A 13,630-nucleotide genomic window follows, 5' to 3' on the forward strand; every position below is an offset into this window, starting at 1 on the left:
ATAACTTGTGATATAAAAGTGAATTTACGGAAATTCTATATTGTTAATTAAAAGTAAACCAAATAATAATAAAACGCGTTTACGAGACCTACTAAACTGAATTGAGTTATAAAATTTTACTTGGTTAAAATAAAATAACATAGAGAAATAAGTTATATATATTAAAGTTTTAAAACTATAATTTTAATATGTCATCCATCAATATATAACGTACCAGTTAAATAAAATGATTCAAACTACATTAAATTAATTAAACATATACAAATTAAACTAATAAAATATAATTAATTCTGAACTGGATAATCCGACGCGATACCTATGAAAACTAATATCTGATCAAACGGGACTAGAATAAGAATAGTTTTCTATAATCCAGAATATCGAAGACCTGATTTAATCGTTAACAATTGAACATGATAGCTACATTGCTCGCTCCTAAGATATACGAGTATCAAAAAAATAAAATATGTGAGTTTGCACAAAGCTAAAAAAATAACTACACGACTAATTAAACTAAATATTTCATGTTTTTATGAATTTCATGGGACCCAACACATATCTACTCTCTTTTTGCTATTTGAAATTCCAGAAATTCATTTTGAGATATGGTTTATATCATTAAAAGTTTTAATCAACAAGTTTAGAGAACTAATGATAAAAAATTAAAATTTTATAATGAGACAATATTATAACACACTGTATCAAAGTAATAATCATCTAATATTTTAAATTAACAATAAAAATCTAAGACATCGAATTACTATATAATCGATATGAAAATTAAAAGGGTAAGCCAAATCAAACGTGTCGAAATACTTTGGGTACAATTATAAGATTAGTAGTTCAATTGATGCTTTTATAATAAAATAAGACGTGAGTCTTTTTACATACAACATATGTTTCAATTTTTATTTATACAAAGTGTGTGCAACATATGTTAAAAAAGAATGGGTTGATGATCTGCCCATAATGTATCACTTAACTATTACTGTTCGATAAAGAAGAAATAAATGTAAAACAACATGGACCACACATCTTTATCTAATTTAAGATATCGTAATTCACATATCAAGACCAAATTTTCATCAAAATCATGGTTATATTAGATAAAATAATTTAATATTATGAACAATAAATTACAGATACTTTTAATGAGGTATAATATATTTAAAATTTAAAAGTTTCAGTATTAATTTCGAATATAATTTTGAACATGTAAATAATATGGTAGTGGCCTCTATATCCTAACGAATTTGAATATAGAAAAATCAGGACACATGTAGTTTTTGATCCATAAATTTTTTAAATATAGTACTCCCTCTATCCCCCTCATTTCTTTACGTTACTTTTCGGCACGTTTTTACACGCTCATTTAAAGTATAGTTTCATAATATATTTTTTAATTTTTTTCTCTGAATAAAAGTTTGTTGTTTAAACTTTTATTCAAAAAAAGAAAATTTTAAAAAAAATCATGAAGCTATACTTTATAAGAGCCTCAAAATGCGTGCAAATAGTGTATGTAAACTACTCAGGGGGACGGAGGGAGTACTCATTATTACTATTAATTAATACTATTAGGTTGTAAATATTACATTTCATATTTACATATTTTGACAAAGAATAAAACATAATAATTATACTCAAATGAATATCATTTAAAACACAACACAAACTAGAGGCATGTGCCTCGCACAACTTTTATGCTAGTTTAATTATATACATCCACTATTAAAATTTACTATTTGAGACGTATTTTAATACTTTTATAAAATGTGGTGTTTTAACTTATTTTTAAGATTTTTTTAAATCAAAATCTTTATTCAGAATTTTTTTTTCAAAAAATAAGATATAGAACTCTACGTCAAATATTTGACTGCCACTTGTTTTTTTGGATGCAAAGTTCTTCTTATGTTTAGTGTTTGCTCAAGTTTAATATACTGGCCTCAATTGTTCATATTTTATCTGGGTGGTCTTTTTTCTAATTTTTTTTTTCCAATCTTGCTTGATTGTTAATTTGTCATATTTTTTGGTAAGGGTCAATTGCTGAAATCTAAAAGTAATCATTTTCTTATAACCAAAGCTACACGTGATTTCTTCTGTTCCAGGCCTCGAGACTATGCAATTGTTTGGATTAAGCGAGACCCAGATTGTTGGTGTTGCTATTGCTGCTTTTGTTCTTGCTGTCACAGTTGCCATTGTTTTCTCGTCCAAGAAATCCAAAGGTTCGACAATTACTAATAAAATAGACATACATATGTGTATTGTAACTTTGATCTTGTGGCTACTTTTGATTACTTATTTTGCACAACATAAATGGATATCTAGTTATGTAACTATCACAATCGAATGAACATTAGTACTCGTACTTTCCTTGGATAAAATAAAATCTGAATGTGTTTTGATAGGATGTCTAAACCCAAGCCTTCATCAGTGCTGGGACTTCCTTTTAGAGAACTTATTAGTTGCAGGTGAACCTATGTGACTATTTCATGTACATTGGTTTCCAACCTTTTAATCATCCATAAAGCATATCTCTCTCTTAAATTATACTCATGTGTAATATTAGCATTCAAACACCAATTCTTTATTGTTCAACTACTCTAACATAATGATTTAACAGATGTAAAAATAGCCAAGGTGGAGAGTTTATTAAACCGAAAGTCCCAACTATCCCTGGACTCAGATGTTGGACATTTTAAATTAGTTATAACAGTGTATTAACATGGATTTATTGGCGAAAATAGTTCCATTTTTTTTATTTGTTTATCCACTGTGATGCTAATTCTTGCGAGTGGTTTCTTGCATAAACATGAATCCACAAGAAAGGATGTCACATCATTTCCATGTGATGCGTGTTGATGATTATATGTCTGTAAAGCGACCCAAGGTATGAAGTCAATCCATAAAATGCTTTATGCTTCATTTGATCATTTCTAAGTTCTAACTATATACCATAGGTTTTTAACCTTCATTCGTTTTGTTCCCTGTTCCAACAGCTTATATGACATGTTATGTTGGTTCTTGACTAGTAAGAGTGAGCATATTCCGACTGAAAACCAAAATAAAACCAAACTGAAGCTAACCATAGAGAATTGGTTCTGTTTCTCAACATCCAAGAACCATAAAAGCCAAAAACTAAGAACCGAATATATGTATTACACACAATTGCTATCAGTTATTATTAAATATTAACATACATAATGTATATAACATAAGATAATTAAACAATATATACTCTTATCATCTTTAATTATTAAACCATTTAAAACCGGTACATCAGAAAGCAACTTAATGAGATAATTTTATTGATAAACACTGAAGGTTTTTACTGAACATGGTTTTTTCGATTATATGATTATTACCACATCTGAGCTTATTGTTTTGATTCAGTATTCATTTAAACTTACATGCCCGACCTTATCATATATAAATTTATACATTAAATACACCATATCATGCAACTTTAATTACTTTGAACATTCATGTATGGCCACTTAAAGTATATATTTAAAATCATCCATGTAAAGCTATCCAACTTGTTTTTATTTATTAGTCAAAAATTGATATGCATCATACATGCAATTGTTTCTGTTATGTGTGGTGAAACCAGGCCAAGCAGTAATTAATGATTGGGCTTTGATTCTATTCTATCATAAAAGCTGTCTTGATTCCATTTTGCAAATTTTTCTCTTTCAGTTTTGGTTAAACTGTTGCTCACCACTAATTTATGCTACATATCAACTCATGTAGACATCTCTAGTAGGGGTGCCAATATCTGCCGCATTGCTCTTTAGGGTTCCTTTGTATTTTATGTTATAAGGGTTCTCAGAGGGTGCCAACTTTTGCCACCCTTTTAAAAGTAATCAAAGTATATACATGATCAAATTATATACGTTTGGCATTCCTTGCCAGTGCTTGAATAGGAGATGCTCTTATGATATTTCCATTATACAAAAGTTTTCCCATTTTGATTGATGCGTAAAAAAAACGCAAGCGCAACAGCTCTGAGGATTGAAATTCTTTGAAAAGATATCAGCAGTATTAATTAGTAACTTATGTACTACTTTAGTAACTTATGTACTACTACATAATTCTTCTTTTTTTCCTTATCAGTCCCAATTGGGAAGTGATTCCGATTTAGGTAAACACAAATACAATCTACAAAGATACCGCCATTCTGTGACTTCTGAGTTCTAACTAATATTATCTCACAGTTATTGTTGTTAATTTTGACAAATTCATATAAAGAATTACCCTTGGCGCTGGCCTGTTGTAAGTAGCCTTGATTACCCCTGCTGTCCTGCACATTTCTTGTTTTGCCCCAACTCATTTTCTCTAGTTGAACAAGAACATCTCTATAAGCTTCGCTGCATTATTGATGACAGATACACAGTCATGATATAAGTATGCCCAATCAGCAACTTACTTCAAGTAGATAATACACAATTAATATTCAATAGCATCCAAATTCTGTATCTTCAATTCTGGATTTGCAAATCCCAGCAGTTATGTCAGATTTTTCATCTTACTAAAAACTTGTACAGCTGATGTCCAAAATACTTTGTGGAGTACTGATTACTGGAGATATTTTTCAGCTTCACAGTCATTGCGTACTTCACAAACCCACTGCCTTGAAACCTAGGCTCGATAGCCCAAATTAGCATGTCGCAGATAGATACTTGGTTCCATATCCTTCCTGTTGCTGATATATTTACATGGAATTGTGATGCTATTCTTTTTGTCTTTTAGATAGGTTGTAGTTTCAGCTCTGAAAGATGTTCTCTTCCTAACCCCGACATTAATGTTTGGAAGGGCCGTTTAAAGTATCAACCTGGTCAAGTGAGTGTGAGAGCCCTTGGGATGCTTGCTGGCGGTTCTGGCATTACTCCAATGTTTCAGGCATGATTCTCTACTATATATTAAATATCTACAATAATCATAAGATATCTTCCTATGTTCAATTATTATTAGCTAAGGTTTAGTAGTAATGTTATTGCTTACTTTGATTTCATCTTGCAGGTAGCTAGAGCTGTATTAGAAAACCTAAACGATACCACTAAGGTGCATCTCATTTATGCCAATGTTTGTTTAGAGGACATGCTTTTGAAGGTAATTCCTAGTACTCTTTTTATTTCAGAAGTATGTTTGTTAGAAAAGAGTAGTTTTAAACTTTATACGAAGTACAATTTTAATTTAATATTGAGTGAGTTTGACTGAGGTACAGAGGTCACGTGCACAGAAGGTGATAAAAACTGGTATATAGGTTTTGAATTTTCTCCCTCCCTGCCTCCTGGTGCAAAGTTGTTTCACTGCACTGATGGGGTGCCCCTCATCTGATTAATGACCGTGTTGATGAGGCTTTAGTCTGTGGGTGCTTTTATGATGTCAATTATAAAGTTTTTACTTGGTTATCATGATACTTGACTGGTCGTAGATAGTCAACGACTTGTCGGTATAATCTATAACAACTAGGGCCAACAACTTGGGTGTTGTCAACTAGGTCAAAATTTGGGTCACACCTAACCCATAACATCACACAACTAGGTCAAAACTCAGGTCACACCAATCTATAACGTCATGCAAGAGAGCAAGGGAATAGGTCAAAACTCGGGTCACACACTCACATCCAACCTCTAACGTCACACATCTATTTACTATTCAAATTAGGTTATAAAATTAATCTGATTAACTGTTTAGAACATCACGATCTCATGACGTACAGTTTTAAACTATTCTATAAGGCTAAAGCGTCAGTGTAATATAACACTGACAGAAGTTTTTCACTTGCTTCAGTGTCTTGTCCCTTCTGGTAATGCATATGACCGAAGTTTCATGACGTGTTATGTACAATTATATATATAATTTATTAGTTCCGACATGAATATGGACTAGCAGATATTAGACGATGACTAGTTAGCTGGTCGGATTCTTGTTAACTTGAGTTACTGTCATATCAACGTTATTTCTTACAATCACGAAACAGTGATAACTATCAGCTCATGTAAAATGCTTTAAGGGTTAGATGTTCGATACATTCCAAGGTTATGCATTAACAACCGGGGCATTAAATTTGAGGATCAGTTATATTAAAATTCAAACATCATTTTGGTGTAGATTTTTGTCATGAATGGGGAAACATAATTAATATCTTTGATAATCATAGTTAGTTGTTTTCCATGGTAAATAGTTTATCTAAAATACTCATGACCCTTACAACCTTCCAAGTTAAACTTAAGTAAAAAGACTTACACTCTAGAAGTAAGAAGATGCAGAGTCAACTTACTGAATGAATCAATTTATATATGTATTTTTAGGAAGAGATAGACAGACTTGCTTCAAACTACCCTGACCACTTTAAAGTTTACTCGCACTAAATCAGGTTTGTTGCTCCTTTATTTAGCCATCATCTCTCTTCTTTTCCATGGCACTGCGTTGACACTTAATACTATCGAGTAAAATGTAGAAGGCTGATAATGATGTGTACCCCTGCAAATATGGGATGGTGGTGTAGGATTTGTAACCAGGAAAAGATCCAAACTCATAGCCGCCCCTAGCCTGCATTTGATATTCAGGTAGATTTTGTTCAATACAACATAATATTGTGAAAAAATTCCAAAAGTAGCTGATTCTTTTCTGAGAAAAATGGCCGATTTTGAGTTGTGGATCCCCACTGATGAATAAGGCCATGGATGCTAACCTTGAAGCCCTGGGATATGCACCGGAAACGCAGTTTCAGTTTTGAAATTGTGATAAGAACTTGCATGTGTTCGTCACACATGCAGTCTTCTGTTGTTTAATCTTCAATGTACTTTTTGTTAAACATTTAGCCATTAAAAACATATATACTTCAGGTGACTTGACCCTTGTCAGAGAGTATCTTGCCCAGTATAACTGCTGTGCAATTTTATTTCTAGATCAACTGATTTTTTTTAACAAAATGAGCTTTTTTATTTCAAGAACATAATGAATTTTTCTACACTAAAAAATTACTACCTCTTTTCTGTAACTACTATAAAACAACCCTTGAAAAAGCATTTTGGGACTGGATGTGTGTATTAGCTACATTAGCTCAAAGAGGGCAATGATTATTTGTAAATTTTGTTAATATATATTACACTAACAGAAGTAATCTGGGACTAGCATTACAGTTCAAATAATTAAAAAATTATCATTAATTTGTATTATGTACTCATATAAATCCTTTCCTATTTACATACTTCGGATTATTTTTCAGTTATTTGATTTATGCCATTTTAGATAATTTTTCTTTACCCTTCATTTATTTGATTCTTATTTTTATAGATGGTCCCTATGCGGTTACTCCTTTAAGAAGAAAAATACAAAAGCCTGTTTGTACCCTCATCCTTAGCCAACATTAGTCTTCGTCATATATAACCTTGGATTTTCTCTATACCTTCACAATTAAACACACACACAAACACACACAAACTATTTAGGCCTCCTTTGAGATATACAATAAATTGGTAATATCTTGTGTTGAACTAGTGATAAGAATGGAGACTATCATTGAAGAGTACGAGAACAATAATTCACATTTCTATGACAGTGATGACATCACCACCGACGAAGAAGAAGAAGTGCAGGAGCAAGATGACGAAGAAAGCGCTGCAGAAGAGTACAACAGCAGCACTGATATCTACAGCTGTGGAGGTGGAAACCTGGGAACAAAGATGTTAGGATCATCATCAAAGAAGTCATGGTTACAAGAATGGGACCATGTGTTTCCTTTAATATCAGCTCTATGTTTGTTCCTTGATCCTACCTTCTTTTACACACTCTCTCTTAACGAAGATGGCATGTGTTTTTTCATTGATTCCTGGTTTGCACTCGGCCTCTCGCTTCTCCGATCAGTTAATGATGCCTTGCACATCTGGAATATGTGGCATCACTACCGCAGATCAACCCCTGCTGCTGCTGTGCATGGGGTCCGGAGAAGGTGCGGTGGTATAGCATTGCAGAATTTCAAGGGCAAAATGGTCTTCTTCCTTAATGCATTTGTCCTCTTACCTTTGCCACAGGTCAGAAATTTTTTTATGAAATTACTTTCTATTGATCTGAACTCACTTAATTACTCTTACAATCCAAATATACACAGTGTAATCTATTGTATTAAACAAAATAAAATTACATTGTCGAAGTTTGTTGTACCAGAGTAAAAGAAAAAATAAATTGTTGGATCAGATTGAAGTAGATAATATCAAAATTGTACCCTCATTTGGAGGCATGCACTTAAATGAGTTATGCACTTAAAGGGTTTCCTTCCAAAGATGACAAACATATTCATGTCACCCTATTATGTACTTATCTCTTCTTTTTTCTTATTCTTTTTTTTTTCTTTTTTGTTTTTTCTTATGCTTTGCCTTGGAAATTCCAAATATCTTATGTGTTCATTTTATTTGCACGACATTTGAATATTATGTGAATTTAATTTTCGTGATGTTATTATTGTGTGAAAATTAATTATTACTTGGACGAGTTTGGTAATCTCTGCAGGTTGTAATATTGATTGTGGTTCCGGCCATGTTGAAGAATGGTGAACAAGCAAGAGCGATGACTTTAATGCTCATAATATTTCTGTTCCAATACTTTCCCAAGATATACACTACTGTTTGCTTGTTGCGCCGCATGCTCTTTCAGTACATTTTTGGAGCAGCTTGGTGGGGGATAGGCCTAAATATCATTGCAATTTTAGTAGCTTCACATGTAAGTACAACACACATAGAGATGACTAAAGTTTTGTTTTGGCTAGTGTTTTAGCGGCATTAATCAATTATTTGTTGTGTGTTTTCTTGAGTTGAGTAATGAATTATGTGCAGGTGGTGGGAGCATGTTTCTACTTGCTAGGAACACAAAGGTCAGCTAGGTGCTTGATGGAGCAATGTATGAAAACAGAGAGTTGTACATTTAAAGCACTATCTTGTGAAAATCCTTTCTCTTTCGGCGGAGCATATAAGGTGACAAACAATATTAGAAGGTCATGGGGAAGTAACAATGATGCCAGATCATGGTGCCTCCAAAGCAGTGATAATAGTCGGTATGATTACGGAGCCTTCGAATGGATCACTCTACTCGTTTGCAATAACAGCCGTATAGAGAAGATGCTTCTTCCGCTCTTTTGGGGCGTCATGATGCTCTGGTAAGTAAACATCCATAATTTTTCTTTATTGTTAATTAACTAAGTGTGTACATCACACTTAGTTTGATATGATGATGCAGCACATTTGGGAACCTTGGGAGCACTGATGACTGGTTAGAGATTGTGTTCATGATGATTGTGACTGCATGCGGCCTCGTGTTGGTCACCATTTTAATGAGCAACATTAAGGTAAACATTTCATAGAAAAGATGTAGGTTTGGACACTTACTTTGGCCTTTGAAGATGTCTTTTAACATGATAAGTTCATTTTTGTACCACAAATTATTTAATTAGTTATATTTCCCATTAAAAGATTTTAGGAATGTTTTTATGGTTTCATCTAATCAGCAAATAATGTGTTTATATTCAGGTTTACTTGATAGCAACATCATCTAAGAAACTTGCAAGGAAAGTAAACGTTAACAATATCGAATGGTGGATGGAGAGGAGGAACATGCCACAGGGATTGCGTCATAGAGTACGTAAATATGAGCAGCACCATTGGATTGCAACGCGTGGCATAGATGAAGGTGATGTGATTCGAAGTCTCCCCGAGGATCTTAGGAGAGAGATTAAGTACTATCTCTGCCTGGATTTGGTGAGAGAGGTAAATACCGACCTTACTTGTGATACCTATAGATATTATATATAATATGTGTATATATATATACATACATATATATAGAGTTAAAAAAGTTTATCAATCTGAAACAAATTAAACCAAATTAGATAAATACACTATCTCGCACTGTTAGAAGACAGACTATTAGTGGTAGTAAAAATTGTTCCACCTTGTCTTATAATTTTGAATAGATTAAGGTGATGGTTTTAAGATTAACAAAAACGTTGTACATGTATCAGGTACCTTTGTTCCACCACATGGATAGTTTGGTACTGGAGAACATTTGCGATAGAGTGAAACCCCTCGTCTTTCCTAAAGGAGAGATTGTGAGTGATTAATTTCCATTTAAATTATATGGATCTAATTTAAGAACAAACACCATTGATTTATACATAAATTTTACTTTCAGGTAATTAAAGAAGGTGATCCGGTACATAGAATGTTATTCATCGTAAGAGGCCATCTTCAATGCACGCAAGTAGTTAGAGAAGGAGTTAACAGTTGTTGCACCCTAGGCCCAGGAAATTTTGGCGGGGATGAGCTATTGTCTTGGTGCTTAAGGAAGCCATTTGTAGAAATTCTCCCACCATCTTCGTACACGCTTATAAGTCTTGAAGCAACTGAAGCATTCGGCCTTGAAGCGGATGATGTTAAATATGTGACGCAACATTTTCCCCTGAATGAAAAGGTGAAAATGATTGCTCGATATTATTCCCCTGGTTGGAGGATCTGGGCTGCTGTTACCATTCAGCTGGCTTGGCTACGATACAGGCACCGCTGAACACTTCCATATATCATGCCTAAAGGGCCACTGTTTCTTTCTGCTTCACTTCGAGAGGAGAGGCTCCGGCTCTTTGCTGCACTGCTGACTTCATCTAAGCCCCATCAAGATAATAGTGTTCCCTAGATGAAATAATTAGGAACTGAAAACTTCAGACACCTTGTTTCTTTGATTTTGTAACTTTCTCTCGAATTAAATTACATTTGTAGTTGAATTTGCATTTTCGGTTGATACTATTTTCCAGTTGCATGTTAGTTTCAAGTTTTAAATTATTTGCTAAATGCACATTCACTTAATTTTAGGTGTTGGGCTCAAGTGTCACTGTTTAGCAGTAAAAGACATCTATTGTCACTTTCTGAAAAATGACCCTAATTGTCAATTCAAAACGCAACTTGATGTTGTGGTTACAAAAACGTAATCTCAAGTCGTATTTTCAGTTGAAAACGCAACTTCAAATCATGTTTTTAAGCAGAAAATCAAAGCGCAACTTGAAGTCGTGTTTTAAAGTGATAGTTAGGGCCATTTTTCTAGAAAATGACATTGAGGCCCATTTGTCTTAAAATAGTGACTTTTGGGACCTTTGATATTACAGAATCAGGACCCTGAATTTCACATATTCATCAATTTCAAACCAGTTTGACATAATATTTTTAGTTAATTGCAAAACACATCTTTTGTTTAGGTCTTTGGGCAAATTGCATTGTATTACCAATATTTTAGATAATTACAGAATGTATCTTTTAACATATTTTGATGCCTCAAGTTGAATCCTTTTGGTCCATTTTTGTCTGTATGACCTATTAAATTGGAAATTAAAAAGGTGAAATATACTTAAGAATTAATAAAAATATAATTTGTAGGCTCTTGTTTACCCTTAAATTTGACATATTAATAAGCTAAGATAAACGCAAATAAGCCGAACGGGTTCAATATGACGCTAATATATACTCCCTCCGTCCAATTGAGTAGTATACATTTGAGGAGTGGCATCGAAATTAAGAAAAAGTGTAATCTAGCGATGAAAAGTAAGAAAAGTGGGTGAAGTGGTGGGACCCATTAATATTTAATGTGTAAAATGAGTGTAGTATGAGTAAAGTGGTGGGACCTACTAGTATTTAATGTATAAAGTGGGTGTGGTGGAAGAAAGTAGTGGGTGTAGTTGAGTTTTTTTATTATAAAAATTTACTCCCTCCGTTTCAATTTACATGTCCACTTCCAAGAAAATTTTTTGTTTCAAATTACTTGTCCACTTCAACTTTCAATGCAAAATCATAGTTCCAAAGTCAATTCTACTCCACATTTCTCTTATTTATATTTCCTAGACCAATCTCACTCCACATACTTTGATCATTTAATGCAATTAATTTGTGAACATCCATTTTTCTTAAACTGTGTGATTTCTTTTAAGTGGACATCTAATTTGAAACAGATGGAGTACTATTTTTGGTATGTATACAATTGATGGGACGTCGCAAAAAAGAAACTGTATACAATCCAATGGGACGGAGGGAGTATTAAGAAGGGTTTGTCTAGTGTGTGCTCATGGGCACGTGCTAAGCACTAAAATCAATGAATTTGGAGGGTTTCGATTGGTGTGGTTGTTGTAAATGCAGGGGATCCACCATTATTAAAGAGTGCAAGCCAATCAAAAGCTTTCAAATTCATAGATTTTCGCACTTACTATGTGCCCATGGGCACTCCATAGAATAACCGTGTTAAAAAATGCATTACGTAATTATATGAAGATTCTTCAAATGCATTTAAGTTAAGTGGGTGTGGTAACAAGAGAGAGACGAAAAATTAAAGAAGTAAGCTGAAAAATGAGGGGCAAGTAAAAAGCTTGGCAAAAGGAGATGGTCCGGAGCATGGTCCAATCATTTAATTAGAATATCCTAGTCCTAGAGAACCAGTGAAAGTGTATATAAAATGAGGGATGATCATCCATAAAAACTAATCCTCCTTTTCTAAAATGTATTTTCAAGATAGTCAACTACATATTCTGGAAAGGCTACTTCGTAGTTGCAAGGCCTTGAATCGAAATAGGATGAGTTCGCAGTAAAATTGGATGCAATCCCTAAAGATAAGCTGCTGAAATAGATCAATATGTGGACAACATGTGAAGATTTGATCAATAATGAGGTTGTAGCCACTATACTAAACCTGTAATGAGTACTAGAGGTTTCCTAGAAAGATTTACGAGATCAATCATGAAGCCCATGTTTATCCTAGCGATATCTCAAAACTACTTGCTTCTCAAATTATAAAGACTCAAATCAAGGTTATTGAAGAAAGAAGATGGACAGTGTTTGCAAACATGGTAAGAGGTGAGATTTTTGAAGTATGCATGAAAATTATTCAGAAAAAGAAGTATAATGTTGCAAATACTCTATTTCTTAAGTTGGATTCTAAAGCCTCTCTCCTAATTGATTCTCTAAAACCACTCCTAAAGATTATGATTGACTAAATGTTGCCAGAAGTTTAGAGTTGTGGCCAAAGTTTACATTGATTTTCAAAACGTTGGCTAGAGTTCCAAATTCTCAAAAAGATGGCCAAACTTTGGCTTCGCTTTTTAAAACTGTGGCTCCTCTTAAATGTCACTAACGGAAGCCTAACGGGAGCCACATTTTTGAAAAGCGGACCAAAGTTTGGCCACTTTTCTGAGAATTTGAAACTCATTTTTACCCTTTTGTTCATTCCAAATTCTCAAAAAAGTGGCCAAATTTTGGTCCGCTTTTCAAAAATGTGGCTCCCGTTAGGCTCCCATTAATACATTTAACAGAAGCCACACTTTTAAAAATCGGAGCCAAAGTTTGGCCATCTTTTTGAGAATTTGAAACTCTGGCCAACTTTTTAAAAATCGGTGTAAACTTTGGCCACAACTTTGAAGTTCACTCATTGATATATAATGGTTCTGCTCAGACCTATATTTTGGGTCTAAAATCTGATGGATAACTTTCAAATCAAATTCGTATTGATTAAGAGCCAAAGATCATCCCAGCAGGATAGCTAAAAGCAATCATGGCCCTGGTCACCTGTATTTGACAATGACGAAATGTCATTATCCATGTAA

The 13,630-nt window shown here is 33.5% G+C and overlaps 1 protein-coding gene across 1 annotated transcript; it reads left to right on the top strand.

The window, feature by feature from the left end:
* The first annotated feature begins 2,822 nt into the window (after positions 1-2,822).
* LOC108219731 (cyclic nucleotide-gated ion channel 4) lies at positions 2,823-10,794 on the top strand. The gene is made up of 12 exons (XM_064093309.1): positions 2,823-2,887; positions 4,750-4,899; positions 5,020-5,109; positions 6,315-6,379; positions 6,464-6,572; positions 7,568-8,039; positions 8,515-8,724; positions 8,838-9,157; positions 9,238-9,346; positions 9,528-9,764; positions 10,019-10,105; positions 10,189-10,794. The coding sequence occupies exons 6-12, from the start codon at positions 7,692-7,694 to the stop codon at positions 10,558-10,560; spliced, it is 1,683 nt and encodes a 560-aa protein (XP_063949379.1). The 5' UTR covers positions 2,823-2,887; positions 4,750-4,899; positions 5,020-5,109; positions 6,315-6,379; positions 6,464-6,572; positions 7,568-7,691; the 3' UTR covers positions 10,561-10,794.
* Positions 10,795-13,630: the final 2,836 nt, after the last annotated feature.

Source organism: Daucus carota, chromosome 5, assembly GCF_001625215.2.
Source record: "Daucus carota subsp. sativus chromosome 5, DH1 v3.0, whole genome shotgun sequence".
NCBI lineage: Eukaryota > Viridiplantae > Streptophyta > Magnoliopsida > Apiales > Apiaceae > Daucus > Daucus carota.

Bases quoted from the DNA above. Each gene is read 5' to 3' on its own strand.
- LOC108219731 (XM_064093309.1), top strand. From the start codon at position 7,692: ATGTTAGGATCATCATCAAAGAAGTCATGGTTACAAGAATGGGACCAT. The intron at 8,040-8,514 runs GTCAGAAATTTT...TAATCTCTGCAG, and splicing joins TCCTCTTACCTTTGCCACAG to GTTGTAATATTGATTGTGGT. The intron at 10,106-10,188 runs GTGAGTGATTAA...TTTTACTTTCAG, and splicing joins TCTTTCCTAAAGGAGAGATT to GTAATTAAAGAAGGTGATCC.